This window comes from Vombatus ursinus, unplaced genomic scaffold (assembly GCF_900497805.2).
Source record: "Vombatus ursinus unplaced genomic scaffold, bare-nosed wombat genome assembly UNPS02014779.1, whole genome shotgun sequence".
Lineage (NCBI taxonomy): Eukaryota > Metazoa > Chordata > Mammalia > Diprotodontia > Vombatidae > Vombatus > Vombatus ursinus.
In genome coordinates this window covers 41569294-41583318 of record NW_020954557.1, presented here as the reverse complement: position 1 = coordinate 41583318, position 14025 = coordinate 41569294, and the positions used below count along the sequence as shown (strand labels likewise).

At 35.9% G+C, this 14025-nt stretch overlaps 1 protein-coding gene across 1 annotated transcript in view; it reads right to left on the bottom strand.

The window, feature by feature from the left end:
• CHN1 (chimerin 1) overlaps nt 1-14025 on the bottom strand; it is a 273107-nt gene that overhangs the window by 14621 nt on the left and 244461 nt on the right. The window contains exons 8-10 of the mRNA XM_027865946.1: nt 11946-12030; nt 3575-3748; nt 2570-2647 (exon numbers count right to left, since the gene is read on the bottom strand). Of these exons, the coding sequence (XP_027721747.1) occupies nt 2570-2647; nt 3575-3748; nt 11946-12030 (337 nt within the window). The remainder of the gene's footprint in view (nt 1-2569; nt 2648-3574; nt 3749-11945; nt 12031-14025) is intronic.

The following is a 14025-nucleotide window of genomic DNA, read 5'->3' as shown; positions in this document are numbered from 1 at the left end:
TATAAATGGCACTATTATATTACCTAACTCATGATCTCTAGTCTCTGGCTGATTGCTCTACATATCTTGTTTCCCCAACTATGCTAAAAGCTCATCAGATATGGAGGTCACATTTTTATTTCTTTTGTATCTCCCAAAGGCCATATCACAGTATTGAGCATTTAGTAGGCATTAAATATGCAGATACTGAACTTTATTTCTGGGTAGGACAGCAAAACCCAGAGTTGACTGTTTTTAACTACATTGAGTGAGCATATCTAAAAAAATAATAAAAAAAAGACTCCCGGATTTCATTTTATTATTTTATCCATTAAAGGTAAATGACAATGAACTACTGTTCATTTTGGCCATCTGTGGTTCTTACCTTCATTTTTGTGGCTTTTATCTCATTTGAGGTTAAAATGATATTCCCAAATTGTGCTCTCCTTTAGACATTTCTGATTCATTTCACCCTTTTCTTTCTCTCTTTGGGAACTGCCCTAGGGCAGTTCAGATCTTTTGAATCAGCCCTATTGGTGTCCTAGATTCCTGGGTATTCAGAAATACCCCCTTAGAAAGTATCTCTGTGGGGCTGAGCTTTTTACCCCAACTGTGAATTTTTAGAGCTGTCTACTGCAGTCCCCTGGGAACTGAATTTCTATGTCATAACTAGACCAAGTAAATGAGGTGTCAATCATCTGTTTCTGGGGGTCATGGAAAACATGCTATTCCTCTATCAATGCTGGATTGCCTCCAGAGACTGTGGTCAGTATAGGAATTTAGGTAGGAATTTAGTCAAACGGTACTCAGAGAGAGAGAGGGAATGAAAGAAAAATGTTTCCATAAAGCTGATTTTGCATGAATTCAGAACAGCCACTTCTAGTGCATATCTGGAATGTGATCTGATTTTATCACTTAGGGAAGTAAAAGCCTGGGATTTTCCCCATTTTCCTTACCCTTTTTTATCACATGATTTTATCATATTTCATTGCTCTTTGGGGGAAAAAAAAACCTTTTCCTATATACCACAGTGGATAGAGCATTGTACTAAGAACCAAGAAGACTCATCTTCCTGAGTTTAAATCCAGCTTCAGACACTTACTAGCTTTGTGACCCTGGCCAAGTCATTTAATCCTGTTTGCCTTAGTTTCTCATCTGTAAAATGAGCTGGATAAAGATACTCCAGTACCTTTGCCCAGAAAACCCCAAATGGGATCACAGAGAGTCAGACATGACTGAACAATTGCCAATGAATTTATCTATTTCCTGGGAATTGGGGGTGGATGGATAAAGGTTTCTCCTAAAAGAAAGGTGGAAAAGAGCATGCAGAGAAAATGAGAAACAGAACGACAAAATAGGCTCTTGAAAAAGATCCCTCTTTTTGTCCCTTCACTCTAAAGTTCTAACTTTTGGTACCTTCAAGGCTGCTTTTCCTCCCCAGCACCACTCTATTGCAGTATTTAAGGCAAATGTCATACTGAAAAACCATGGAGATATCTTAATTTACATTTTTGCAAAAATAAATCTCATTGAGCCTCCCCTTTGTTTGCACACTCTTATAGCTGGAGAGCCTGCCCTAAATTCACACAGCTCCCTCCTCCTCTCCCTCACACTCTCCACAGTTCCCCAGTACAGCATGTGTGACCCAAAGGCTTCTGTCTCTTGCTTTTAATTGGAATTCAGTGAGATGCTGACCCTGGTGCAAGAGAAGCTCAGATAATACAAGCAGAAATGGGCTAGCAGATTCACACCAAGGAAATCTGAGATTATCCTTTTTTTTTGTTTTGTTTTGTTTTGAGCAGTCATTGCTTTGGGTCTATTTCGGAAGAAATGGCATTTGGTTTTGCCTATTCAACTCCGGTAGGGGCAGCTCTGGTGAATTTTATAACCCCCTGACCCACTCTTAGAGCTGGCAGTTTCCATGTTGAGCCACTCAAGAAATAAGTAGCAATCATTAGGGTTGTTCATTTGAAGCACCAATGGTTTAGAAAGTCACTTGTACAAAAATAAGTCAGTTACATAAGATACATTGGTTGTAATAATATAAATAATATAGAAAGCCATAATATTGCTTTGGTAATACATCAAGAATCTTGCTGTTACTCTTGGTGATAACAAAGACAACAACAACAAAAGCAAAAAAAAGCTGGAAACAAAACTGGGTGCTCAATGACTGGGGAATGGCTGAAGAAACTCTGGCATGTGAATATAATAGAATGTTTATTGCTCTACAAGAAATGATGAAAATGAGGAATTCAGAGAAATGTAGGAAGACCTGCAATGCAGTGATACATGAAGAACCAAGGAAACAAATACATAATGACTACAAAACCGTGAATGATACCATTAAAAATAATTCCCTTTTTTCAGTAAAGAGGTGGTGGATCATAGATGTGGAATGCTGTCATACTCTCAGACATGTAGTCATTGTATTGGTTGATTTTATGTAAATGTTTTTCTTATATGGAAGGATGGGGTCATAAACAGGAGTGGAGTTTGGGGAAAAAACTGGTATAAAAACAAAAGGCAACAATAAAACTTTGGATTTAAAAAAGAATCTTGTTGTTAATAAGCAGGTTGGAGAACATACCTCTGTCAAATGCCATTTTTACATCTTCGATAAGGTCACTAAATCCTGAGACTCTGTAGAGTCCTTCAGAGTTAAGACCTGTAAATGAAGAACATGTGAGCCAAATGAAATAGTTTAGAATTACGTGCTCTTCCTCTGAATTCTAATTTCCTTTCTTACTTCAGTGAGGGATAAGTAAAATGCCAAAAAGATTTGCTCAGAGAGGTAAGCATTAAAAACTTAGTCATATTTTTAATTCTAGAGTAAAACCACTTTATCTCATCCTTTAACCCTGACCTACTGTCAACTGAGTACTCATATTTAGTTCACAATTACTTTGTAAAATTAAATCAAATATGGTAAGCCTTAAGGGAAATAACAGTAACAGACCAATTATAAAATAACTTTAAAAAACTAAAAAGAACGTTGAGATTAGCCACATTCAGAGCACCATGGCATTTATAGTCTGGTGTAGTCCCTGGAGGGATAGAATTAGGGTGCAGATCCAATTCTTGGCTAATATTATGTTGATTAAGCATATTTCTTTATCCTCTTCAGGCCTAAGAGATCTATGACCTTAGAAAAATGGACAGATATTTACAAGTCCATCATGTAGCAAGTGCCTTCATTATAAGCAAACAATTAAATGCTTGTGGAAGTGAATTTAAATTTGGAGACTGGGAATAGGATATTTTTGCAGATTGGAAACAGGATATTTAAATCTATTTTCAAAGTAAATCTCATAGCTAGTCAACTATACCTTGAAGTGCGCCTTCTAAAGTAATGGTCATGGTAGTTAATTTCAGGCTTATGAATCATCTGCTGTGTAGATTATAGGATAACTCTCTTTATTCCCCACTCTTTTCCCCACTCCTCAAGAAAAGATGAAAATCAGGAGAAGTAGATTTGAAAAACAAGAGGGTGTCCATAAAGCTATTGGGACTCAAATTCAGGCAAATCCCTGGTAACCTAGATCAATCTAAACAGATCAGGAAGAAAGCAAACCATGAACAAAGAACATCTTACCTCTAGATTCAATTTCTCGAATGCACATGTCAACCACCATTGGCCTTTTAGTGATATGTGCTTTTACTAGTGTTGTAAGGTCACAGCTATACACTTTTTTGACGTGCTTCAGGTCTGGTTTACAGTCATTAGGGACCATCTTGGAACACTGCTTATGAACATTTAAACCACAATCTAGAAAAGAAAAAAAAAAGATGGAAAGAACTCATTCCTGTGTGAATATTTATGACCTGATTGCTTCCAGAGTATTCTAAGCAAATTAGCTAAAGGCAACTATGTCTCTTGTATTCATTTTTAGCAAAGTAACTAGTCTCATTTCACCAGACCAGGGAGAACAACATTTTTCCCAATTTATACTCATGTTCTCTAAGTCACTGAAAATCTTGATTATACTTATATGCTATATTTATCTAAAGTTTTAAGTGAATACAAGTGATTTGGTTTTTCTTTGTTACCTTTTTTTAACCTGTAGACAATCATTATCAATTGTCAGGATTACTGTAGTCATTTGATAGTTTCACCTCTATGAATTAAGAATGTGACTTAAATGTATTCCTAACTCTTCAGTTCACAGGATCCAAATATTTTCTAGATACAATACAAATGGAAAAACACAAAAAAAAACTTCTGAGATACTTTTGCTTCTCTATTTCAGGGAAAGTATAATGAAATTTTAGGGCTTTTTTTTCCCCCTAGAGGGCTTAACAAGAATAAAAAAGATCAACTTTCATAACATTAGCCAAAGTATGTTAAGAACAATAAAGTCTCAACTGGAAGAAATCCAATGACAACAACAACAAAATTACCTTCTTTAAGTCTTTGCATGCAAATCTATTAATATTGTTAACTAAGTGAAAATCTAAGAGTTGGCCTTTTGTGAACCCAGCTGGAAGTGAACCAATGTACTATGGAGCAAAAACATCATAGAGTACTATTGAGCATAACTTTTGGTTGACTTGATTAATTTTTTCTTGGTAGTCAACTAAGCAAGACCCAAAATTGAACACTCTATGTGGATGTACCACATTTCTGGGTTTAGAAATAATAAATTAGATGATAAATTATATTTGAAAATTACACAGCTAAGTATGTAGGCATATGCCAAGTTAAGTAAAAATGATAAAGGCTCAAAAGTAGCTCTCCATTGCCTATAGTATAGAGGGCTTAAACTTATTTTTGGATCCAGAATAGAAGCAATGGGTTGAAGCTATTGTGGCAGATTGCAGTTTGATGAGAAAGGAGCAGAGTTTGGGAGAGGGGTACTTTCCAAAAATTACAGCTAACCAAAACCAAAATGTACTGCTTTTGGGGGTAGTAGGTTCCCCATCACTGGAGACCTCCAACTACTTATTGGGGTTGATGTAAAGGGTTCAGGTTGGGCTGGACTAAAGGACTTCTGAGATCTCTTCAAATACTAAGATTCTGGGCAAACAGCACTTCCTTACCCTGGCATTTGAGGTTCTCCGCAAGTTGCCTTCAACCTACTTTCCCAGACTTAATCTCTTGTGCCTCTTTTGTGGATTCTACATTTCGGCAAATCTGGACTTTTCACTATTTAAAAAAAAAATCTCAACCTGCCTTCTTCTTCCTCCATGCAGTCCTATCCCTGATACCTAAAAGAGATTGCCCCATATCACTACCTGATGAACTCCTTCTACTCCTCCTCTAAGGTTCAGCTCTACCTCCTCCATGTAGCCTTCTTCAATACCACCAGCTGAAAGTGATCTCTTTCCTTAAATTTCTTATAGACTTTTTTTCTGATCTCTCCTTTGTACTTATCACATTCTGTCTCATATCATACCTAGCTGTATATATCACATCCCACCACCCCCTTAGGCTATAAACTCCTTGAGAGAAGGGACTGTGCTGTTTTTTTTTTTTTTTAACCTCTGTGTCCCTGGCACCTATCACAGAGACTCACAGTGGTTGCCTAATAAATATTTGTTAAACTGGATTCAACAAATATTTATGGAGCATTTCTCTCTGTGTGTATATATCTCTGTCTCTATCTATCTATCTATCTGTCTATCTATCTATCTATCTATCTATCTATCTATCTATCTATCTATCTATCTATCTATCTATCTATCTATCTATCGCTATGTCATATGCAGGGGAAAGCAAAGGATCTGTCTCTCTTAGCCCACTTGTTTGTAAATGAATGAGCAATAGACTTAGTGTCAAAGATTCCACAAAATTCCCAGCATGGAAACACACTAGCTGTGGTTTACCTGAATCTCTCTACGATATTGTAGCCCAATCTGAACCTTCTTTGTATAAATTATTGATTTGATCAAAGAAATGCCCCAAGAACTCACCAGCCAAAGATATTTGTAAGGTCTTTACTTGAGAAGACAAATGTTTCCCCATTTTTCCACAGAAGAAAACCCAACCCAACCTAATAAAAATAAAACCTAAGTGGTCTTCCCCAAGGCTTTCCTACAGGTTAATGGCAAAATGTCTAATCAAGCTGTTGTTGCTTTCCCTGAAAAATTTTTTTTATTTTCAGTAATTTTTCTCACTTAATGTGATTTTGGAGTCTCTGGGTATCATACAAAGTGATCAACATTTTGAGTAAAAAAATAAACTAAGTTTTAAGCTTTAATAACTTAGAACTACACTAAGATTTTTGGGACATCCTGTGTTGGTAGAGGTTTGTAATCCATGACATATTAGCTAGAATTTTACAATCAACCACATCAGAGAGTAAAACCATTTTCCATAAGTGAAGTGCTCTCTAATTTTCAAGATCTATTCCTAGATATTGTTTGATTTGAATTCAATTTGAGTTCTGAGTGAAAACACTGCTTGCAATATTTTACAGGATGGTTACTTTGCATGAGAGAAATAATTTATATAAAATTCTAGAGTATTTGTAACAACAGTTTATAATGTGGTATATTTATATAATTTTATTAAAATAATAACAACAATGTTGTCTTCCACATATGAAGAGGGTTGTTTGTGTCTGAGCTGTTTTTCCAGGGACAGGTGCCTTTGAAGTGATTCATGAACATCTTCTAACCCAGTAATAGATATTAGACCCATATTTATTACTTTGGTACTTAGTAACAAAGGATGTGCTATGACATTTTGTCTGAGTATCTCATTTATAGTCCTAAGAAAATTTTGAAATTATAATTCTAAAAGCTGCTTACAAATAATTGGTCTATTAAGCCGTAAAAAAAATAGCACATGATGAAACTTACCATACTGTTATATTTCATTACAGAGTCCCTTCCTTGTGTGGAACCTCTAAACGGAAATTCATTAGAAGGCAGAATGATGGCATTTAGTCTGGCTGTTCATCATTATACCACAACATCTGGATAAAAATGTAGTCAGTCAAATATCCAGATATTTTGTCCCTATGGCACTAAATATCTGGTATATGGCAAAAATACAAATTTTCCAGTTTTCATCTGGATTCTTTATAGGTAGAGTCTTAATTGCCTCTTATTTTAAACTTCTGCCATTCCTAAGCTCATTTGTGACTCAGTGAAAAAGAAAGGAAGTCACAACAATCATATTTGGATATATAAGGAAAAGAGGGAAAAGTCTTATCTAAATGGCTATTCTGTATTCCATTAAAGAAAATAAAATTATTGGGAAAATGAACACATCTGAATGTTGCAGTCACTTTAAAGACCTGATTTTTGTCAGGTGTAGCATGAAGTCCCTCAGAATCTCAAAATATTGGCAGAGTCACTATAATAAAGCATCCTTTTATTTCTTTAAGTTCACTGAGCAATACAGCAGTTCTGAGCTCTCTCAGAAAACTGCTGTTTCAGAGACTGGCAGGATATCAATACTTCAGGTGGCCAATAAGACTTTATTTGGTTTTTCATACTTATTTATAAAGTCATATAACTTCTATAAGATTCTATTTCCCCCCCAAGGAAGTGCTACACTATAATCAGTAGGTGGTAAGAGCAGAAGAGGGAAAAAGATCATAAAAGTAATTTCTCTTCACTGTCAGGATTGATATTAAACCACATCTTTTCTTCTCCAATTGAAAAAAAAGTATATTAAAATAGATACTAAAAAGCACAATTTAAATAATACTTTATTCTTTGAAGATAAAATATTGGGAAGGGTAAAAATATCTTATTTGGAACACTCAACTCAGGCCACCTTCTTACATGCTCCAAGCCTTGAATTCTCAGATAGAAATTATGTTTCAAATCTAAGAAACTGAGAAAACTTTTGAAGAAAAATCGTTCATGTTGACTTTGTCCTATCAGTGGAATGAAGTGGTAACATAACTCAGCTCCCATGTTGCAGAACTAAGAAATTGATATTAATCCTGCCCTGTGCCCACAAATTAAAAATAATTGGGAATAAAAGTTTTGTTTTCAAACTCTTTTGGTTGCCCCTCCAATAGAATGCCAGCTTCTTGAGGGGAGAAACTATTTCATTTTTGTCTTAGTGTCTCCAGAGCTGAGCACAGAGCCTGGCACATAACAGGAACTCAATAAATTCTTGTCAATTAATGACTTGCTTTATACAAAAAGTAGCAGCTGAGTACATATTTGCATATATTGGAATCAGCATATTTAACATGGAGGAAAACTATTTTCTTGTCCTATTTTGCCTATTGATAGAAAATTTATCTTTCACAACATGGGTAATTTTATGCAGTTTTAAGCAACTATCTATTAGGTTATATTGACTAACTCTTATTAGGTACAGTGAATCAATATATTTTACATAAAAGGCATTGATTCCATTTTAAAAACTTCAACATTAAATTGCTAGTATATCTGGTGCATTATGTTTGAATTTTATCATTAGAAAAACCTAAAACCATTTCCTTCAAGGAAGAGCCTGGAAAAAGGTAGACTAAAATAATAAAGGCAGTGGGATGAATATCAATTGAATGTGTGTGTGTGTGTGTGTGTGAAGTTAGAAGTAAATGCTAAAATGCCCTTGTTATTAGGATGCTTAGGAAAAAGGCATGCACATGACAGTGCACAGTTGCTAATTTGGGGTCTCATTAAAAAAATGACCATGCTCCTTAATTCCTTTGATTTTTTTCTGTCAAAGAATAATGGCAGAAGAGAAACTCAGTCTAGGTTCTGGCAGATAAGTGTGCTTTTCAGAAGAGGAAAAAGAACCCCTTAAAATCTCCAAGGACATGAGATTTTTTATGAGTTGTTTGCTTGTTTTCTCCCCCCGCCCCATTAAACTGTGAGCTCCTTGAGAGCAAGGGCTCTTTTGTCTTTCTTTGTGTTCCCAGCACTTAGCACAGTCCCTGTCACACAGTAGGTGCTTAATAAATGCTTGCTGATTGACTGACACAGATGTGAATTTCTTTAACCCATAAACTTGCATTTCACAAGTCCTACATAAAAAGTGCATATCTATTTGAGGAAATTATTTATGCTCTCTGACCAATGAAATAGGTTTCAAACTTTATTTTCAAAGGTCAATATGCTTTACTGTGATAAATATTTCAGTAGCAGTAGCAGCATCAACATCAGGGCTAAGCCATAATTATATAATCCATAGCAATATCATTTTAGTAGCTTTAAAGAAAGCTAGAAGGAAGGAGAATTCTGGAATGGAGAGATTAGGATACTGATTTTTTTCAATTCCAGATTCTATAAAGGCTATTTAGTGATTCACACTGGCACCATCGGCCATGCTGCCTTGTCAAATGCTCGTGTCAGCAGCTGGATGCTCAGCCCCAAGTCCACTATTGTCCCTCAGTCTTGAAGTGGACAGCATGCCTGCTGAGGCAAGAGCAAACAACCATTAGCTGTGCACTCTGATTGTTTACAATAACTTTGCTAGCCTGATGGCACTGTTCAAAAAATGAAGGCAAAATTGATTCCTGTGGCAGAATAGGGCTTTCCCGATCCTTCTGAACTTCGTTCTGGCTTGATGGCCCCTTGATAAAAGGAACTAGCTGAAAGGATCTGGATTTCATAAATGCCTCTACCTTCCGATGGGCAGTGACCTATTATTTTTCTCTGGAGTTATTTCCCATAATGCTTGGCTCCCCTCTTCCCCTCTGAATTCTGTGTGTTAGAAAGGTAGCCGGATCATGTGCAGCAGTGTCTCATAGAGTACCTTAAAGATTCAGAGTGAGGAGGCAGGGCTTTGCCTGGACATGAGAAACAATTGTTATGGAAATGTAGTCAGTTGTCATGGAAAACTGTGAACTGATTCTGAGTCAGATTCTTCTTTTTTAAAGGTTGATTTGCTCTTAATCTTCAAGTTAATGAGGTTCGGATCGTATCAACAATACCAGAGAATAATGCTTCAAGGACATGTTATAATGCAGGTGAACATTTTTATGAGACTTCACCTTCCAGTGCATTCATTCCTTTCACTCTGCACCTTTATGCCATTTTGAAATAACAATTTAGACAGTCTGTGAGAGCCCTATCCACCATTTGTCCCTGTTCATTTTAAAGGCATTATTGCAGTCCGATGACAACTTTGGAGGTTAAGAACAGACTTTCTCCATAGGAGGAATCCCAATTCAAAGGGTTAAGATGATTCTTTTTTTTTCTTTACTCTGAATAAACTGACTCATATAGTGCTCTTGGTATCTTTTTTAGAGAGAAAAAGGATAGACAGAAATCCAATTTTCAGCCTTCTTTGACAAAAACCTTCTTATAGTCAGTGGTCAACATCTGTAAATTTCTCTCTATTGGCCTTGCTTTAGCATGGTCCTTGAGTAGTTTATGGAGGAAGTTTACTTTACAGTATATTAGAGCTGGAAGGGACCTTGGAGAACATTTACTGCAACCTTGTCTTCTCATAGACTTCTAAATTGAGACCCAGAGAGCTCTGTTAAATGACTTGCCAATATTACGCAAGTGGACCCTGGTAGAGGTAGTGAACCCAACATCTCCTAACTCCTAGTCACATATTGCTGAAAGATTCAAGGGATAACTGCAGAGAATTGTGACTTTTAGCATTCACTGAAGTGAACTAAGACTTTAAAAATATATAGCTTAACTTACTGGTAAAATAAAATATGATTTATAAAAAAGAAAAGTTAGGTCCCAGAACTTACTGGGCATTTTTGGCAATGATACCATCCAGAAAGTTCTATTTATGTTTGGGATTTCAAAGTCATGTCACAAAAGAAAGAGGGATATTCAGAATGATAAACTTTTCAGAGTGGTCTAGGTTAAAATTTGTCAATTTTTCTTTGCTTTTTGTCATCTTGGGCTGCTTTAGAATAAATAAACATACTTTATAGGATATATAGGAAGCAATTTTTCATTTTTATATTTTCAAGTAACATAAAGAAATCTCTATAACTAAATATTATAAATAAAAATGAAATGATCATTTTTTAGAAAAAGAAAAAAAGTCTGTGACAGAATTCAGATTGGTTTCAATAAAGGCCCAGTTCAGAGTACAGTAGTTCTATAGAGATGAATTTCGTGTGATTTGAATAACGACTTTATCTCATGTCACAAAAGTATTTCAAGCACTCCCTAAATGAGCCATTTCTTTAGTGTGTGAATCTTAAAATTATAGCAGTGCTATAATTCACAAACAGTATTCTTGTGTATATAAGAGTTAAAAATGTTACACAGAAAATATCAAGGATTGAATGCTTTTTCAGTGTTTTCATTCAAAGGTTTTTTGTGAGTTTTTTTTTGATAAATCAAATAATCATCTTAGACAAATTCACTGGATTTTTTTTTTGTAAAAGAAGGTTTCAATCTGATTTCACAATGCCTTAGTGGAGAAAAAAAATCAGCTTAACAAGTTACCTTTAAAATTCAGTTGCCAAGGCAACAAACATAGCTCTCTGTACATTGCCTTTTTTGACATCATTTTTATAAATTTAGTTACTTGAACATCAAAAGCACATATTAAATATAGCCACTTTGTTTTCAACTAGTTTCATATCGTTTTCTAAACAAGTTGATTATCCTTCCATTTAATAACCCAGTATCTGAATGCTAGAATATACTGACACTCATTATTAGCCACAAACACATATAATACTTGAGGTCAGAAAAGTGGTTGATGATTTTTTTTTGTTAAGGCCATAACTCTATAAAGAAAGCAGTAGGTCAGTACTACCACCCCACTTTATATATGAGGAGACAGAGTCAAAGAAAAGATAATAACTGAAATCATATACCACAGTAGGTCAGTTTCTGAGCTAGGACTAGAATTTTCAGCCTCTGGAAGTCAGAGCACCACCTTCATGCCTGAGCCCTGTTATCTAACCCTACGATGTGTGAAAAGGAAGGACGCTTTCCCTTGAGGAAGTGGGAACAAAATACAGGGCCCATCCCTTCCCAGTGTGGAAGCCTGAGTGTTCGGCCCACCATACATGCTTATCAATGAACATTAGGGTTATTCGATGAAGAGAAGAGTGAAGAGGTGGTACCTGCACATTTCACTCCCTGAGCAATGAGACCCCACATAAAGTTGGCACAGTATTCACACCAGTGTGGACCTCTGAACGTATGGACCTGAAAGAGAGTAGAGGAGGGGGGGAAGGGAAGGGAAACACACACAGATGAGGAGGTTGTTTCACAGGCAAAACAGTTATGTTCATAAATGAGCCACGAAGGCCATGTGAAAGTTGAGAGAAATGGTTGCATACAGTAAAACCTTAATTAACTGGGACAAAATAACTCAAGGCCAAGGATTTGCTCAGAAAAGCCATTTTCTGAAAAACTTCTTTTCTCTTCAGTCAATATCTGGGGCTCAGAAAAGACTCATTCCCTTCTATTATTTCCTCAAGCCACAGTGCTGTTAATGAACACTGATGCTTAGCATGATAGTAAATATTTGTTGACTGATCTCAAGGCACGATAAGATCTTAAATCATCAAAGGGTCAACTGTGTTGACCATACTAAACAGGAAAGAGAGCTCTTATGTTCTAGAAAGATTTTTAACACCATAGGTGGTGGTGGTGGTGGTGGTGGTGGTTTTTCATGGAGTTTCAGGTTAATATTCAGTTGACCAGAGAACATGATTAACCAGAATATTTGTTCACTAAGTATTTGAGTTAATGAAGGTTTTACTGTATTTATTTATCCTTATGCCTGGAAAGGAAATGAACTCTGAGGGAGGGTGGAGAGCTAAATGCCAAAAATCCCATCAGACATCTATACGTATGGAAAAAAAGAAGTATAAATCTGAAGAACTCTTTCTAAGCACAAAATAATTTTTATAAGAAAAGGAAAAAATGCTGGTGTGACAGAGAAGTGAAGGATAAAAAGTGAGGACATTTATTCTTCTGCTTATCCCAGCAAAGGGACTTTTAAAAGGAAAAAAGAAATCACTAATTCCTTAAAATGATTAATAGCAATTTAAGCTTTACAAGCAAGGCTAGAACAAACAAAGTTGGCTAGAAAGTTACATGAATAAGAAAGAAAAAGGAAAAGGCACATTTTAAAGAAGTTAGTTATTTTTCTTATATCAAGTTTGCTTGTGATAATTCTATAACTATTTTCTGGAGTAGAAAATAATAACACCAAAATGTGAAAATTATACTTAGTTTAAAAGTATGGACATTTCCCCCAACAAGAATATTTACCTAAATATCCTAGTGAAAAATAATGAAATTTATAGTCAAGACTGCATTTTCTGAGTAGGTCCCATAAAGAGTCAACCAATGGATTTTTAAGATACATATGTCAGCATCTGATGGTATTGATATTGACAGCATTATATTGTGTATACTGTGGGTGGCCTAAAGATCAATGCCTGACCTACAATCCTTTTTGTGGCCGTCATTGGGCGCATGCCTCGGGGCATCATTTGACAGATTTGTTATCAGTTCCATAATGCTGCAGAGACTTTGAACTGCCATGTGGTCCATAATTCCTTTTATGTTTTCTTGCAGATGAGATTTAAGGACATGGTCCTGAGAAAACACAGAAGCTTCTGGAATGATTAAGGGTGTTTCTATCCTGGGGGTTTATAAAAGGGTTGGATGGAATACAGGAAGCACTGTTGGACGTCTTGAGAATTCCTCCACAAAATAAAGGGCATGCAAGTATCTTTACTCTGCAGTTACCTCTCTCTGATGGGAATGGGATGGATAGGATGCTATCAGTGCAGATATGACCTGCCACAGCATCATGGTTTAGCTTTAGGATTTTAGGGAAGTCCCTGGATAGCAAACTTTCTCAGAAGCCATCTCAGCTCAGAAATGGATAAAACCAGTCTGGTGGGTCTATGATTTTATTACTGTGGGTATTTCCTGCATTGAATCAGAAGGAAGCCCTTGTGACTCTTATTCAAATTTCCTCCCCATGCTCCCTGAAATCCTTATAGACCAGAGGTTCTTAATCTTTTTTTGCATAATAGACCTCTTTGGCCTGAATCATAGTTTCCAGAGCCCAGTCTGATGAAGCCTATGGACCCCTTCTCAGAATAATGTTCTTATATGTTTACAATAAGATACATAGCATTATAAAAGAAACCAATCACATTGAAATATAGTTACCACAAT